We start from the raw sequence: 15,484 nt of genomic DNA, 5'->3' as shown, positions 1-15,484 counted from the left end.
CTGTGCGGGTGATAATGAAGGGCGAGGCAGGGAGAGCCAGTCCTGCTGTACTGTAGCCAGTATTAGCCTCCTGCTACAGACCAAGTGTGGTGGGTACCTCGAAGGAAGGAAAATGCTCTTGGGTTGGCTAGGAAAACTTTATTATACTCCACGTATTCAGGGAGCTCATACAAGTACGTGTACACACACACACACACACACGCACAAACACGCACGCACGCAGGCACGCACAGCTAATACTGCTCAAGGCACTGACCACTGGGCACAGAGTGGCTGGCCCTGGGGTTGAGAAGAGGCCCAAATTCTGCTGATCCCTCCTCACTCTCTAGTCTCTTGTACTGCAGACTGGGGCCCCGACAGGTAGGTGTCCTGGAGGCGGCGCCTTCATACCTCCAGGCCAGTCCCCTTGCTCAGTCCCAGTGCCTGCACCAGGTCCTCTCCGAGCCCGCTCTTCAGTGTCCGTCTCACTGCAGGGACAGAGCAGGGTTGGAAAGGGGTTGATGGGATTAAGGCGGGTAGTGGGAATTTGGGGAGCACTCACAAGACTTGCGGTTGCCCCGGGAACGCTTGCGTTCCCGAGCAGCTAAGGCACGAGGACTGCTCTTCGTCACTGATTGCACCAGCAGGTCCATGATCTCATCTGAAGTGTCACTGGGTAAATTGGAGCCTGGGGGTTCTTCTGGGGGTGCAGTGGAGGACCCCATTGCTGTCGGCATGACTGGGGAGCCACTCTGGGCCATGCCTAAGGGAGACCAGATGGGGAAGTCAGGTCAAGGTGACCCCGAAGCCCATTGCTCCCAGTGGCCCCAGGTCCCACCTCTGCTGCGGCGGCCATGTGTCGTGTCCTCTGGCTTGCTGGTCAGCAGACTCTTCATGCTGGCGTGACTGTCGGCATCACCCCGCCCTGGCCCACTGCCCACAGCCACCGGGACAGATGGGTTGCTGGGGGCTTCCCCAGCCACACCTGAGAACTTCTCTGTCTGCAGAGGACAGAAGGATGAGCTGGGAGCGGGGGAAGGAAGCCACAGGGGGTGGCAGTCCAAACCCGGAAGGGTGCCCACCTCCGTGATCATGCGGCCCCGGGTCTTGTTGCGCTCACGGTACGTGGCACGCTTCTGCTGCTGCTGCAGCACGCGTTCCCGGCAAGTGCGGTACTCCAGTGCAAACTCGCGCAGCGTGTGGCAGAACTGCATGATGCGCACCTCGCGGGCCGCCGGGGCCGTGTACCCCAGGTACAGCAGGAAGGCGTGGAACCTAAGCAGGCCGGGGTAGGGAGGAATGGTGAGTCCTGCGTGGGGTCTGAGCGATGGTGGTGGCGCTCCTGCCTCTCTGGCCCGTGTGCCCACCTGTTGCAGACACGGCGGTGCACCACCCGCAGCATGGCTACACGGCGGCCACACTGGGCCAAGAAGTGGGTGAGGCGGGCACGCAGGGCTGGGGCCAGCTCATGCTTGGCCAAGCTCCGTAGGCTCTCCTCAGCTGCCCGGCTCCGACGCTCCAACTGCCCCAGGTTCTCAGTCAGCTGCTCAAAGTCCACCTGGAAAAGCAGGGGGTATGCATGCTGTCCCCCCACAGAAGGGCACCACCTGAGCTGCCTCTGCCAGGCCAGCCAGCTTGGGCCCTAGGGACCCAGCTAGCCAAGACCTGCCTCCTGCCCTCCAAAAGCTCACAGTCTAATGCAGGAGACAATGGGGAACAGGGAAGCTTTCTTGGGGGAAGTGGTGGCTAAATGGAGACCCAAAGACAGTAGGTGTGTGTAGCCAGGCCAGCAGAGGAAAGAGTGTTTCTGGCCAAGGACACAGTCCACGCAGACACCTAGCTGGGCACACTCTGGCACAATAGCCCAGACAGGGAGGGAGAGCCAGCCCCAGGAAGCAGCGCTCCCTCATTGCCGTGGCTGGTCTTAGCCAAGCCTCTGGCTGGCGCTAACCTTGGCACAGCGCGTCAGGGCAGGGATTTCTGAGTAGAGGTCCGAGGAATCAGGCCGGGTCTGGAGCACCAAGGAGCAGAGATGGTGCAGCAGTGACTGCCGGCGCACCGTGTCCTTCACCTCTGACACCTTCTCCAGGTAGCTCAGCTCGAAGCCGCTGCTCTGAAAGGACCCCATCTGAGCCTGGGCCTGGCTGGCTCCAGAGCCCTGGCCGCCAGCCCTTGTGCGCTCCTACTCACCTGGGAACCGTTGAGGAAGTTGCCCACAGCCAGGAGAGTGGCCAGGATGCAGCGGAAGGTGGCATTTTGTACCAGCTGTTCCATGCCCACTTTCAGGTCAAATAGTGGTTCTGCGATTTCCTGGAGTGGGAGATGAGGGACTCTGAAACTACCTGGTCCTTGTGCTCACCTGCCCCCGTTCCTGCCCCGCCCCCCCATAATCCAAGTACCCGCTCCATGCTGTCATAGTCCAGCTTGAAGGCCCAGAGTTGTAGGCGGGCGGCCAGGCCCCCAGTGGAGGCAAGGGTCATCAGGAAATTCTCAGCTGGGCCCAGGGGTACGTCAGGATTGGCCAGCTGGGCCTCCTCGATCTTCTGCCGCTCCTCCTCCGTGGGCATCATAGTCAGCAGTTTCTGAGGATGCAGCCACCAACCCACATAGTCCCCTCAGTCCTGGCCTGAGGCTTCAGGAGTTGGTTTGGACTCATCCCTAGGTCATCTGGGGGATCCCCAGGGTCTGGGGAGTGCTCTGTAGAAATACCAAGCCCGTGCCCACTGACCAAAGGAGAGGGCCAGACCTCCCACCTCCCTCCAATACCCCTAGCTGGTATCCCCACCTCAATGCCATCTTTGGTGACAGCAAACTCATCAAAGTTGAGCAGGGCAGCCTTAATGACATGCACAGGTGGCAGGGTGGTTAGGCCAATGTTGATGGCGTTGCTGCGCTTGGGGTCCAGCACTGTGGTCATTGTCCGGCGGCCCTCACCGGCTTTCTTTAAAGTTGGGGAGAAGAGCGGTATGAGATTGGGAAAGGAACTAGCTGGGGAAACAATATAAGACGGCACTCTTAAAGCCCCCTTTGAAATGGCCAGATGGTGTGGTCACCCCACAACCTGAGGTGGGATGTGTAAGGCTTTGGGATGAGCTGAGATTCTAGTTAGGGCTTTGCTGATACCTTGTTGAGAGACCTCAGACAAGACTCGGTGCCTTTCTTTGCTTCGGTTCCCCCATGTGGGAAATGGGTGGCAGTTCAGACCCTTAAGCTCTGACTGCCTCCTGCCTCCACTGGGGTTACCCTGCAGACGAGGGTGGATTTACCTTGGAAGGCAGCACGTCCTTGGCACGGGACTCAAACAGGTGTTCCAGCCGGGCTGTGTCCACTGCTACAGGTTCCAGTGAGGCCCATAGGGTGGGGCAAGGCCCAAAATGGCTCCCAGAGCCTCCATGGCCCCCAACCAGCTTTAGCTCCCGCCAGAAGAGTTTTACTGTCTTCCTCTTGGTGGGGAGGGCTAGACCATCAGGTGCTGAGGGAGGAAGGGGGGCGGCTGGAGGTGGAGGTGGTGGGAGTGAGCCTTTGATGGGTGGGGGAGGTGGGGGCGGAGGAGGCAGGGGACCTCCAGAGAGCACAGGCAGTGGGGGTGGTGGGGGTGGGACCCCTTTCACAGCCTCCACAGCTTCCACATTCAGCATGTCCTCGTCTTCGTCCTCCCCCAGGTCTGAGAAGTCCAGGTCTCCGATGCAGAGCTTGGGTACACGGACAGGAAACTCCTGAATGGGCTCAGCCTTGGGGCTTGGTGGGGCCAGTGGCGCCTTGGGCTCTGGCTCAAGGCGCCGTTGGGCCCGGAGCAGACCTCGGGGGGCAGGGCTCTCAGGGGTTCTGGGTGCAGGGCCTGGTTCTGGGGAGCCACATAGTTCCCGGGTATCTAGAAAAGAGAAGCAGCTGTCAGCATCATGCCCTCTGTGGAGCAAAAGAGCAACATGAGTGGATTCTGCCCACCCACCTACTCACCTGGGTGTCCATCGGCCTCATCAGGCACGGCCCCAGCCAATGTCTCTGCCCGGCCCTGGGCCAGTGCAGCCTGCTTCTCTGTTTCTGCTGCTGCCACATTCTCCAGGAACCGGGCTCTGGAGGGAAGCGCTCATCAGTGAGGGTGTCTGACACACCCCAGCCCAGGGTGGTGTACATGCCTTGCTGTGCCCTGGGCACTGCCCCAAACTGCAGGCACACACAGACACACAGGGAGCAGTCCATGCGCTGAGCAGACCCAGGACTTACCCCGCAAGGCCAGCCCCTGTTCAATCCTCCATATCTGGGGAGGGTCAATGCCAACCCAGCATCCCCAGTTCAACATATGGAGAGAAATTCTGCTTAACATCTAACTTGCAACCTTGCTGCTGTTCATGTTCACTGTCTTGATTCTAGACAAGGACCCTCAAAGCAGGGGAAGGGGACAGCTGTCCCAGTGGGTACACCAGGCTGTCCCATGTCTGGCAGCTTGAGAGCTATGACCCATGCCTAGAAAAGGGCCTGGTAAACAACAGGCTTTAGCTTAAAAATCTCATGCTTTACTGACTGAGCTACCACAACAGGCACTCAGTTTATGTTAAAATAATGAATGTGATCCAGTGTCTTTTTTTCAGCCCCTCCAGCCTCTGTTGGCCCTCAGTCCCTGCCCTTCCCTCAGTCCTAGGTTGCTCCTCTACCCCCACACCATACAGCACCCTGGATACCACCCCCCCCCGCCCTATTCCTGGGAGACTGGGCCCCAGGTTGGGAGTCTGTGTCCTCATTTTGGGTTGAAGCTGTTAAGGTGTCACTGTTGAAGCACAGGGACCACTATGACCCCAATGAGCTGCTTCCCTTCCCCTTGGGTAACAGGAGGCATATGTCTGGGAGAGGAAGGGCCTGAGAGTCCCCCAGCTCTGGCTGCATGAGGCACATGGAACCCCCGCTGGGGGGAAGCATTGCTGAAGCCCTGAGCACATGGCGAGCCTGGCAGGCTGGCCTCTGTACTTACTCCAGCCTGGCCTGCTCAGTAGGGGACTGAGGGACAGGTGGGCTCTCTGGGGCCCTGGGTGGGGGGGGATGAGAGGAAGAGATGGTAATTGTGGTGTCTGCTCCACTCCAAAGCCCAGCAGCTTGTACCCACACAGAGCTGGGCAGTAGTACCAGGGGTTCCTTCCCAGCCCCAGTGGGAAGGGGAGGCTTGGAGGAGGCAGGACGTGAGGAAACTGGAAATGGAGGGGAGAGACGGACATGAAGCAGGACAGGGTGCAGTAGGAGACAAAGACGGAGCAGAACAAGAGAGTCAAGAGATAGGGGCAGAGAAACAAAGAAGGGGGGCAAGGGGAGAGATGACAAAGGGGCAAGGACAGGCAGAATGCCAGAAAGAGATGAAGACAAGCAGCAGGAGGAAGAGGTCCAGTCAGAGCAGAACCCCACCCCCCAGCAGTCACTTACCAAACAGGAGCAGTTTGGTGAAGTCTGGAAAGAAAGAGAAAGCACGCGTTTGGGCAGAGGAGTTTGGGCAGAGGAGGCGGAGGGCCTGTGGAGGGGCTCAGAGTGGAGGGACAGCTGGAGAGAGGACTCTAGGGGCAGCCTCTATCTCCCTACTTACTTGTAGATGCTCCTCTCGCTGGAGCTGTCGGCTGAGGGCCCCACGGAGATGGCAGGAAAGAGGTTCACCGAGGTACAGAGGCCAGATGCTGGGCTCATGGGGCTGGGAGCCAGGCCGGTCGACAGGGCCGGGCCAGCGGAGTAGGTGGAGATTACCGTTGAGGCGGGGTCCGCGGGGCTTGAGGCGGGGCCTGTCGGCGAGGCGGGGCCTGTGCGGCTAGAGGCAGGGCCTGCAGGGCTGGAGGCGGGGCCCGTGCGGCTAGAGGCAGGGCCTGCAGGGCTGGAGGCGGGGCCTGTTAACGGACAAGGCCACTGCAGGCGGATCCACCCCTCCTCCTGTGCAAAGGCAAGTTCTTACCCAGGCTCGGAGGAGCGAAGAGGGCAGCCCCCGCCTTCTAGAGACCGGCGGCTCCTCTTGCCCTCCTCCGAAGAGGGCTTTCTGCGTTCCCGCCGCCCACCTGCAGCGGCTTCCTCAATGTCTCCATCCTCCAACCGCAGGGCATTCTAGTGGAGGTGTACCCAGATCTAAGCCGCTGAGACTCGCACAGGTAGGGTGGGGTGTTGGGGAACTGCGCCTCTTCCCTCCCTTCCAGTCCCGCCCAGATGGCCCAGCCTACCTCATAGAGCACAAGCTGTGTGCGCAGATCGAAATCAGTGCCCGAGGTGCCCAAGTGGCGCTGGACCAGAGCCTCCATGCCCTGCTGCTCCAGCGCATCTGTCACATCATAGAAGGAGTCCTGGTCCGGAAGTGCTGCCAGTGTCTAGAGGGTGGGGATGGGAGGGCGCGGCTAAGGCTGACTGGAGTTAGGAGCCTTAGGGGCCCAGAATTGGCAGCTGGTTCTCCCCCCTTCTCAGGGCACCCCCACCTTGTTGATGAGGGTGACTGTGTACACCAACAACTCAGGGTCAGCGCCATTCTTCTCCTCTAGGATGGACACCAGATTGGCCCAAGGAAGAGAGCCTGACACACAGAAAGGCGAGCGATCATGCAGGGACAGGTAGGAGAGAGGGCTCTGAATGGTGGGGGAGGAAGGGACAGTCTCTCACCTGTGGAGCTGGCCACCAAGTTGACTGCGCGGATAAACAGCGGTGCGTTGTGCTCAGAGTATTCCACAAACACCAGCAGCAGCTTTAGGGCCGTTTTCACCACCAGGCGGGACTGGGGGAGGGGCCACCACATGTGAGTGGGGCTTGGGCCAGCCTTGTGCTAGCTGCTGCTGGGGAGGGGTAAGGGCTCCTGGGGCTGGACCCAGAGAGGAGAGTCTAGGCAGAAAGGCCCTGGCCCCAGGCCCAGGTGTCGGAGGGCCTCCTGGGCTTCGAGGAGCCTGTCTCACTCATGCCAGCCCACTGTGAAGAGCCGCCGGAGGTCAGTGCGAGGCAGTGGGGAAGGGCGCACAGCTGTGCAGAGAGCCACTTACCACACTGGCGCACAGCGTGTACAGCCACTGCAGAGTCTCACTGTGGGCCACCACCCCCAGCATTCCATCCACAAACAGCATCAGCTGGCCTAGTGCTGGGGACACAGGGACAAGAAGAGGTCAGAAAGGGGTCGCTGCAGGCAGGGGTCATGGGGGAGGGATGGGGCTAACCTCGGAGGATGTAGCTCTGGTAGTTGTGGTCAGCAGCAGCACCCACACGGATCAGGCAACTCAGCCCCTCGGAGTGCACAAATTCGGGCACCAGGTCCTTGTCCTCCTGGGGACACCACGGGGGACTGTAAGCAGGGCTCAGGCTGGACGCCCACCCCCAGCCCACTTCTGGGCCTCACCTGGAAGATCTGCTTTAGTGAGAAGAGAGAGCGGCGCAGCTCAGGGCCACTGGAGCCATACAACTTTTCTGGAAGGGGTAGGTGGGCACGGAGAGCTCAAGGGGGCACAGACACCCTCCTCTACTGGGACACAATCCCCCACCAAAGAATATTCTAGCACTCTTGATCCCCCAACCTCCTCCTCCACTCCCTGACTCTGGGCAACCCCCATCGCGGTTTAGCTGCAGCATCAGCCCTGGCCCTGGGAAGAGAGGTCAGGATAGGAATGGGGAGGGCCACGCATCCTGTCTCCCATGTGCCTTGTTCACTGTCCAGCACAGGCCTGAAAGAAACTGAGCCAGCACGCGTGGGGAGGGGGATTCCTGGACTCCAGTGCCCTCATACACTTACCCAAGATGGCATTGACCCTCACAGAGAGTTGAGTACGCAGGATGAGTGTAGGCTTCCGCCCTTTGCTGGAATCAAGCAGCCTAGTCAGCAGTTTCCAGGTCATTCCTCAGAGTCCCTGCCCTACACCAGGGCAGCTAAAGACCACCCCACATGCCAACACTGGCCCAACTCCTTCCTCCCCAACAAGAGGGTTTGTGCAAACATAGGTATCTCAGGGTATGTGCAAGAGCCCCCCATCCACCCCACACACACATCCCGGGCATCAGGTAACACTGGCCAGGCCTTGGGATTCCCCTGGCACAGTCCCCTGGGGTGGCAGGAGGTAACCCACAGCCTAGGCTCGAGATCAGGTGTCTTGCTTGCTGACACCTGAGCCAGCCCCTGGTGGAAGCAAGGGTGGGGGCCAGCCTTGCCTTCCTGGTCCCATCAGCTCTGACCTGATCTCTTCATAGAAGCCCTCCAGCATCTCCCGCTGCTCTTCCAGAGACAGCTCAGGGTCCAGGTAGTATCCGGAGGGAGACACTTGCAGGGCACAGTCCTCCAGCTGGGGGAAAGAGGTGGCAGGGGTATGTACGGAGACCCCACGCCCTCCCACCTCCCACTCAGAGAGCTGGCAGAGTGGCATACCACGGGGAGTGCGCTGCAGCGACGCATTCCGTCGGCAGCCATCTCTCCCAGGCCTACTACATGCAGTGCCCACGCACCCCAGGGGCCAGGCTTTCTTGCCCTTTGTACGTGCTATGTCTTCCAGCTAACACCTACCCATTCTGTAGGTTTCAGATCAGGTAATGGTTTTTTGGAATGCTCTCCTGGACTCCTCTAGCCAATGCTATGCGACCCATTCCACCCCATGTGTGTAGCTCCCATTTGTGAGGCCTTCCACACAGCGTGATAATGTCCCATACACTACTCTTCTTCCCCACTAACCATGAGTTCTCTGGGTTCAGGCACCGTGTCTGTCTTGCCCCATGCTGTATCTGCAGAGCCTAGCACAGCTTTTGGCTCACAGTAAGTGCTTACTAAACACTGTTGAGCTAATGAACATGAATAAGGAAAGGGAATAAAGATGGGCAGGAGCTCCTGCTTTCGAGGAAGTTCACAGCCCTGGGGGTGATAAGCTGCATCCACAAAGCAGTCAAGCCCAGGGAGAACATGTTAACGAATGCTGGTGCAAACCCAGCTGGGAGGGGTGTGTGTGTGTGTTGTCTCCCTGAATTGAGACCGTGAGGAGCTTTGGGTAATCCATAGGCTGTCAGTCCCTCTAGGCCTAAGGGTCTTTGCCCTGCCCCAAGTGAGCTGGGCCTCAGAGGCCTCCAGGTTGAAAACCAGGTTTTAGGGTCTGACTCCATCAGTCTGCACTGGGTCCCTGAAACCTGCATTATACAAGGCACACGTTCTATCCACTTGTCTGCTTCCCATGTATCCCCACCACGCCTCCAGCCTGGCTCCCGTCCACCATCATCAGGCGTCACACTGGCCTCTTAAGAAGTACCTGTAGAGAGGCCCTAGTGGAGTGACTCCAGAGTCTGAGGGCGGCACTGTGCCTATTCGAGACACCTCCCCCGTAGCACAGAGCCAGTATGCAGGGCTCAACAAAGTCCCCTTGAATTGAGTGGGCCTGCTCCTTGACGTACCATGGCCCAGGGAGAGCCCACCTCTGGAGAAGCAGGGTGTTTTCTGGCTTTCCTCTTACTGGGGAAGTCAATCCCATCATTCGTCCTGCTGTTCTGCCAGCCCTGCCCTGCCCTGGGCCCAGTCCAAGGGCTTCCAGCTGCATTTGGTCCCCTGGGGGGGAAGGGAGTCCAGCTCCTGCCCCTACCCCTGTTTCTGCTTTGCACCCCTGCTCATGCCTGAGAGCCTGACCCACCTCCTTCCTGGCAGTTCAGCCTTGAGGCCCTTGGGTGACACCCCCTCTCCTCCTGCCCCCCTCCCCCACCCTGTCTCGCCTGGGACATGGGACACAGGACAAACACTCCAGCCTGTTCTCTGTCCCACTTCCTGCCTGGCTGCCTGCCCTCCCTTGGGCGCCTTGGGCGGGCCTGGCCTCTCTCCCCTCCCTGGGAGCAGAGTCATCTTCTCCAGGGCCTAACAGGAACAGGCCTGAGATGCGGAGGCAAGGCCTCAGAGCTGGGGTACTCCGTCTTGGGCCAGCTCAGCTGAGGGCAGCCCCACATTCCTCCTGATCCCTCTTCCCACATGATGACTCAGCAGCCTGCCTACCCCACCCGCATCCAGGCACAGCTGCATCTCCTTCCACCTTGGACTAGAGGATTCTGGGACCCTAGAGAAACATCTACACACACCCTGCCCTAGCCCCAGAGCAACACATTCCTTCAGGGATCCCCCAGATCACACATACATAGACTAGCTCACTCATTCAAACATTCATGCATCAGGCTGATTTTAGGTGCTGAAGACATAGTGGGGAAGAAGATACTGCTTCTGCTTTTCCTGCCTTCCAGCCCGGCTGGGGAGGCAGGCAGGCTCGCCTCAGAAAAAGGCCACAAATACATGTAGAAGTACAAGGGTCATGAGTGCTAAGCAAGGAGAGGGGTGGAGTGCTGTAAAGCTGAACACTGGAGGGGTGATCAGATTAAACCTGGTATGTACTTCCACACCAGGTTCATGGTCTGCGGTATACATATATGCTCTGCTGGAGCACAGGTCCAAGAAGCACATCCCCAGAAAGCTCGGCTCCAGCAGGCTCTCTTCCCCTCCTGCAAGCACGCTTGTGTGCTCTAATCCCAAGTGAGCAGAGAATGGCCCTCTCCTTCCAGAAGGCCTGCATGTATTTGGGGTAAGGTCCTGCAGGCCAAGTGCTCCATCATCCAGCCTTCTCAGGTGAGCAGGTTTAATCTCTTTCCCTCCATGGTGGCAGCAGTGGCCTCCCTAGAGGAGTCCTGAGGTAACAGTCAGCCCAAAGCCTCCAGGATGGTACCCCCCAACCCAGCTGCCTGTCCTGGGTGGAGATGGGGGAGGGTGGGCTAAGGTAGCAAAGAACAGAGACTTCCTACCAGCTGGGTGGTGTTTGTCCCTCACACCCCTGGCCCCTTGCTCGGGTCACCCTTCTGAGAGCCAAACCTCTGGGGCTTGTTTCTCACACCCTGGGGCTGGGCCAGGCCAGAATAAGCCTGCTGACAGTGCTGAGGGTCAGCACAGGGCCCGTGTAGGCCCACATCCTTGACTCCCTCCTGGTTCTTGTCTTGCACGCTTCTCTGTGTCTGTTTTGGAGTACAGTCCTCTCCATTCTTCCCAGGCTCAGCCCCTCCCTTCAGCATCCAGCCCACTTTTCTCTTGGTTCTCTGGGCTCAGGCTCTTCTGACAGCCTAAACCAACTCATTACATATGGCTTTAAATGCAGGGCCAAACTTAGGGGACCATGGTGTCTACTCCCCAATATTTTTCATAACTGCAAATCAGGAGAGAATGAACACACCAGGGGCAGGGAAAGAAGGAGAAGAGGGCAGAATTATATGCTGAAGGACTCCCGTTTTAGGAAATAATTTTGCTAACTGCTTTTTTTTCTTTTGCTGTCCTCTAAACCCTATACCCTTGAGACACCTGGCTGGCTCATTTGGAGAGCATGCAACTCTTGATCTTGGGGTCATGAGTTCAAGCTCCACGTTGGGTGTAGAGGTTACTTAAACAAACAAACAAATATATAAACTTTAAACATGACACCCTCCTTCTACTGCTATCTTGGGTTTCCAACTAGACCATGACTTCCTGGATGAGACACCATGGATGGACCTTGAGGAGCGAAACCCATTAATAGTTATGCCTCCCCTGTGTCACATACCAGGTTGCCTAGTTGTCTGATTCTCCTGCTATTCCCTTTTTTTTTTTTAAGTTTTATTTACGTAAGCAATCTCTGCGCCCAAATTGGGGCTCAAACCCACAACCCTGAGATCAAGAGTCAAATGCTCTACCAACTGAGCCAGCCAGGTGCCCCTCTCCCGACAATCCTTTTACAGGTGAGGAAACCAAGGCTCAGAAACTCAGTGAATATGCCCCAGGCTGCACAACCAGGAATGGAACCAGGGCTAACTGACCTACATCTTGGGTGGATGGACTTTGGAAGTGCTCCAGGGAACCCTGGAGGGGAGGTGGGGCGGGGGGGAGGGCTGGAGCATGAAGTGTTGCCAAGGGCTGAAGACCACCCCTCAGCTTTCTGGACTCAGCAAATACCCTGAACTGGTCCTCCAAGTTGTAGCAACGGAACACAAATGAACACATACGCATCATACACGCCAAGGTAACAATGCCTACATCTGTAAGGATCTAGGTCCTGGGGTCCCTCACCAGGCTGCATCCCAGCCTGACCCCAGAATGACCAGTAAATTGGACATGGATGGTGGCCCCAGAGAAAGCTGGGAGAAGGCCATAACTCATGTCCACATCCCAAACTTCTAGTCTCCCCAAAAGACCTCCATATCAGGGAAATAAAGGGCTCAGTTCATCACCAGAGCACCCCATCTTACCCTTAAACCTCCTCTGGGATCCCTCCAGTTGGTCCCTGTCCCAGCAGATCAGGTTCACACTTTAGCCCCCTTGCCACAACTGCTCCTGAGAGGTAAACTGAGGCTGGAGTAGGGAGGGTGCAAGGTCAAGAAACATCCCAGGACAGTGCCATCCCTGTCCTCCTCTAATCTTTAGCCACAGCTGGGGAAACAGTTACTGGTGACAGACGGATTTCTAGGGCTATCCCTGCTGCTAGAAGTAGGGGGCTCCTCGGGCCTTTGCATCAAGGTCAGAGCAGGACTCAGGTCTCTGTGCCCAGAGCCCAGGGAGAAGTCAATGCTATCTCACACGTGGCAGGCCCTTTACGTGTCAGACAGGGGCTCCTGAGGCACTGCCCAGAAGACCAAAATGTAGCAGAGCTCTGGGTAAAGAGATGAAATGCAGGGCCAGAGGGTCAGGTTCTCCCCTGGACAGGGGCAGGTCCCTGGGCTGGGAGAGGCTTGTGCACAGAGGGAAGACAGATATTCCTAATATTCCCCTGGGGACACCAGGCATGGCCCAAGGAACAGCCAGGACCCTCCCCAGCCCCCTCACCCCTCCCACTCCCACCCAAGGCCAGGAGATGAGTCAGAGGCTGTGGCAAGGAGCTTCCTCCTAGACTAGGAGGAAATGAGCAAGGCCTTCTCAGATCTGAAAGCTCTAAACAGTTTAAAAAGGAAGCCCCCAGGGGAACTCTAGTCGCTAGGCCCAGCCCAATGGGGTATGTAGGGTGGAGCTCCAGAGTGAAAGTAGGCTGGACCTTCCTAAATTCCCAGGGAGGGAGCAGGGTCTGCAGGGATGATGGTCAGTGCCCAGAGTGGGAGGGCAGATGTCATCACTTGTCTGTGTCCTGTTCCTCTACTGGACAGATGTACAGAGGATAATATATTGATCCCCTCCTTCTTATTTCTGCTCTAGGCCTGGGATGGGAATGCCTGGGTTTCTGGGCCACCTCTCCCCTCTATAGGGCTATGTGGGCAGGCTTGAGTCATGTCTGTGCCCCTGGGGCAAACACTTATAGGAGGAGGGGAGGGACGAGCTGTTGACAGTTCCTGCAAGGAGGAGCCCTGCTCCCCCTCTCTCAGCCCTCTGATGTCCCTGCTCCTATCCTATTCTCAGCCCTTCTTCCTCCAGCCTTCTATTCTGGGGCTGTGGTCACAGTTTATATTTGGGATGAGCACATCACAGTGTATCTGACCATTCCTAGCACAGCTGCCAGCCCCAGGGAATCCTGGCTACAGGCACAGTGGTAACTCAGTGTGCCCACCAGCATATCCTGCCTGTGGGGGATATGGTAGTCCTGAGGTACACCAAGTGGGAGATCCTAAAGGTGGGGAGACCAGGAATGTCTGAGCTGGGGCATACTTAACACTTAACACATTCTCCATCTGAGCTCTGTAGTCTTTAGCTAAGGAGTACAGAGCACCTGGTGCAGCAGGGAGATGGGTCCCTAAATGAGGGGAAGAAGAGGGGTTGTTCTTTTCTGTTGCTGACCTCCCAAATCTGTCCCTAATTGGGAAGAGGGCTGTTAGGGCTAAGTCCTGTCCTAGAGTGGGGGGTGGGAGGAATACTATGTTCTCTGTAATGGACCAGGCTTATTTCAGCACCAGGAGTTCCAGGAGCCTGAAGGCAGGAACCAAGACTCGGTTCAACACCCCTCTCCAGCTCCCAACCTGAATTGAAGGTGGCCTCGGGAGGGACGTGCTCTTTCCAGGCCCACCTCAGACTGCCCCTTTGAACAGGGCAGGACAAAAGGGGTTGCATCAAAACACTAAAGTGGGCAGTGTACTACAACCTTCAAGCAGTGGCCTTGAAGCCGGGGCTCTGCCCGGACACGCGCCACTCCCCCCGCCAATAATCTCACTAACTCTCCCGCCCGCGCTCAGAGGCGGGGCTGGCCTGCAGAGCGAGGAATGCAGGCTGGGGGCCCGGCGCCCGGGGCACATTCCAGGGGAGACCCCGGGCCTAGGGGGCAAGTTTGCGTAACTCGCCCCCCAGCTAAGGCTGGGAGCAGGGGAGGGCACCCCCGCCAACTCTCTCTTTTTCCTCACCACTCGGTGTGTACTGGCTGGCGGGGAACCCTGGGGGGTGGTAGTGCGCCTCCCAGAGTCCTGGTCCGGAAACCCAGCGCGCCGGAAGGCGCTGCCTGCGGGGGGCTGAGCGCAGGGAGCTGGAGGGGAGGTAGAGCCAACCATCTGGAAAAGGGCCTCTCCCAGCACTGTGCACGAGTCGGCTCCGGGACGCAGGCAAACTAGGGCAGGCTGGCGGTTTAAAATTAGCCCGGCCCGCCCCCTCCCTTCTAGCAGTGGGCCGGCTGCGGCGGGAGTACGGGATGGTGGGGGCGGTGACTCAAAGGGCTTTTCCACCAGTGCAGCCACCAGCTCTCGGCGTGTCCCGGGCCGGACCGCTTCCCGGAGACTCACCTCACCCCGAGAAGTCTCTCTTCTACTGGCACTCCCGAGCGGGGCCCGCACCTACCGAGGCAACACTCCATCCGGCAGGACCTAATCCAGCCTCCAGAAACCTCTCGAGGCCTTGGCCGCCCCAGTGGCCCGCCCTGGGTCCGCCCCTCGTTTTGGTCCCGCCCCACCTCACCTGAAGCAGGTGGAAGCTGGGTGCTTCCCCAGCTCCAACTTTTATAGTCCGCTACCACCCAAACATCTACCGTCACCTTATCCAGATCGGTTACCCAGGCAGACAGGCAGCGAGTGGACCCCGAACATCTCCCCAGGTGGGCCTCACTTCGAGGGGGCAGCCGGAGTGGCGCAGACCACAAATTCCCATCTCCCTTCTTCAGCTTCCCTCAACTTGAGAGGCGTCCCGCGAAAGCGAGGCAGCGTGGACCTTAAGTCCCCAGTCCAAGACTTTCCCGCAGAAGCGCACCCGCTCCAGCCTCTCCCCGAGGGATACCTCCCAAAGGCTTTCATGGCGCCATGAACCTCTGATCGCCCCCAATCTTTCTCCGGACCCCCTCACCTTCAGCGGCGCCGCCAGCAGGCGGTGCAGCGCGGGTATCTGCGCACCCAGGGGCAGTGACCCGTCTAGGCTGCAGGTGGGGGCCCGGCGCGGCTCCGGGAAGTTGGCACATGCGAAGGGGTCGGTATCCTCCAAGTACTGCACCCGCACGGTCACCACTGATACCGGGTCCCCGTCTCCGCGGTCTTCCTCGCCCGCCATCGTCTGTCACTGGCTCGCGCCGCGCGCCTCCGCGAGGGTCCCGGCCCCTGCGCGGCGTCTACTCAACTAGCTCGGCTGTCTGGGCCGGGTCTGACCGGACGCTGC

The 15,484-nt window shown here is 58.6% G+C and overlaps 1 protein-coding gene across 5 annotated transcripts; it reads right to left on the bottom strand.

Moving 5' to 3' along the window:
• Positions 1–108: 108 nt before the first annotated feature.
• On the bottom strand, positions 109–15,469 carry FHOD1 (formin homology 2 domain containing 1). 5 transcript variants are annotated; one of them, XM_045890927.3, is made up of 24 exons: positions 15,179–15,469; positions 8,140–8,246; positions 7,703–7,767; positions 7,313–7,380; positions 7,134–7,239; positions 6,963–7,057; positions 6,592–6,703; positions 6,411–6,505; positions 6,162–6,305; positions 5,903–6,048; positions 5,546–5,824; positions 5,389–5,412; positions 4,946–4,999; positions 3,937–4,052; positions 3,246–3,850; positions 2,765–2,920; positions 2,379–2,561; positions 2,170–2,289; positions 1,931–2,092; positions 1,347–1,537; positions 1,062–1,254; positions 818–980; positions 542–742; positions 110–467 (listed from the first exon to the last, which is right to left on the bottom strand). In XM_045890927.3, the coding sequence occupies exons 1-24, from the start codon at positions 15,377–15,379 to the stop codon at positions 385–387; spliced, it is 3,669 nt and encodes a 1,222-aa protein (XP_045746883.1). In that variant the 5' UTR covers positions 15,380–15,469; the 3' UTR covers positions 110–384. The 5 variants fall into 5 exon arrangements, with proteins under 5 accessions (XP_064436881.1, XP_045746883.1, XP_045746886.1 ...); XM_045890930.3 differs by lacking the exon at positions 15,179–15,469 and adding an exon at positions 14,626–14,737; XM_064580811.1 differs by lacking the exon at positions 1,931–2,092 and having other exon boundaries at positions 109–467.
• Positions 15,470–15,484: the final 15 nt, after the last annotated feature.

The sequence above is a fragment of the Mirounga angustirostris genome, unplaced genomic scaffold, assembly GCF_029215605.1.
Source record: "Mirounga angustirostris isolate CCGP_5_RB_7025 unplaced genomic scaffold, mMirAng1.0.hap1 SCAF_16, whole genome shotgun sequence".
Classification (NCBI taxonomy): Eukaryota; Metazoa; Chordata; class Mammalia; order Carnivora; family Phocidae; genus Mirounga; species Mirounga angustirostris.
Note: the sequence above shows the minus strand (reverse complement) of the source record. Positions and strands in the feature narration are given on the sequence as shown.

Bases quoted from the DNA above. Each gene is read 5' to 3' on its own strand.
- FHOD1 (XM_045890927.3), bottom strand. From the start codon at position 15,379: ATGGCGGGCGAGGAAGACCGCGGAGACGGGGACCCGGTATCAGTGGTG. The intron at 6,049-6,161 runs GTAGGCTGGGCC...CACCTCCACTAG, and splicing joins CACAGCTTGTGCTCTATGAG to AATGCCCTGCGGTTGGAGGA. The intron at 5,413-5,545 runs GTAAGTAGGGAG...CTTTCTTTCCAG, and splicing joins AGCGAGAGGAGCATCTACAA to ACTTCACCAAACTGCTCCTG.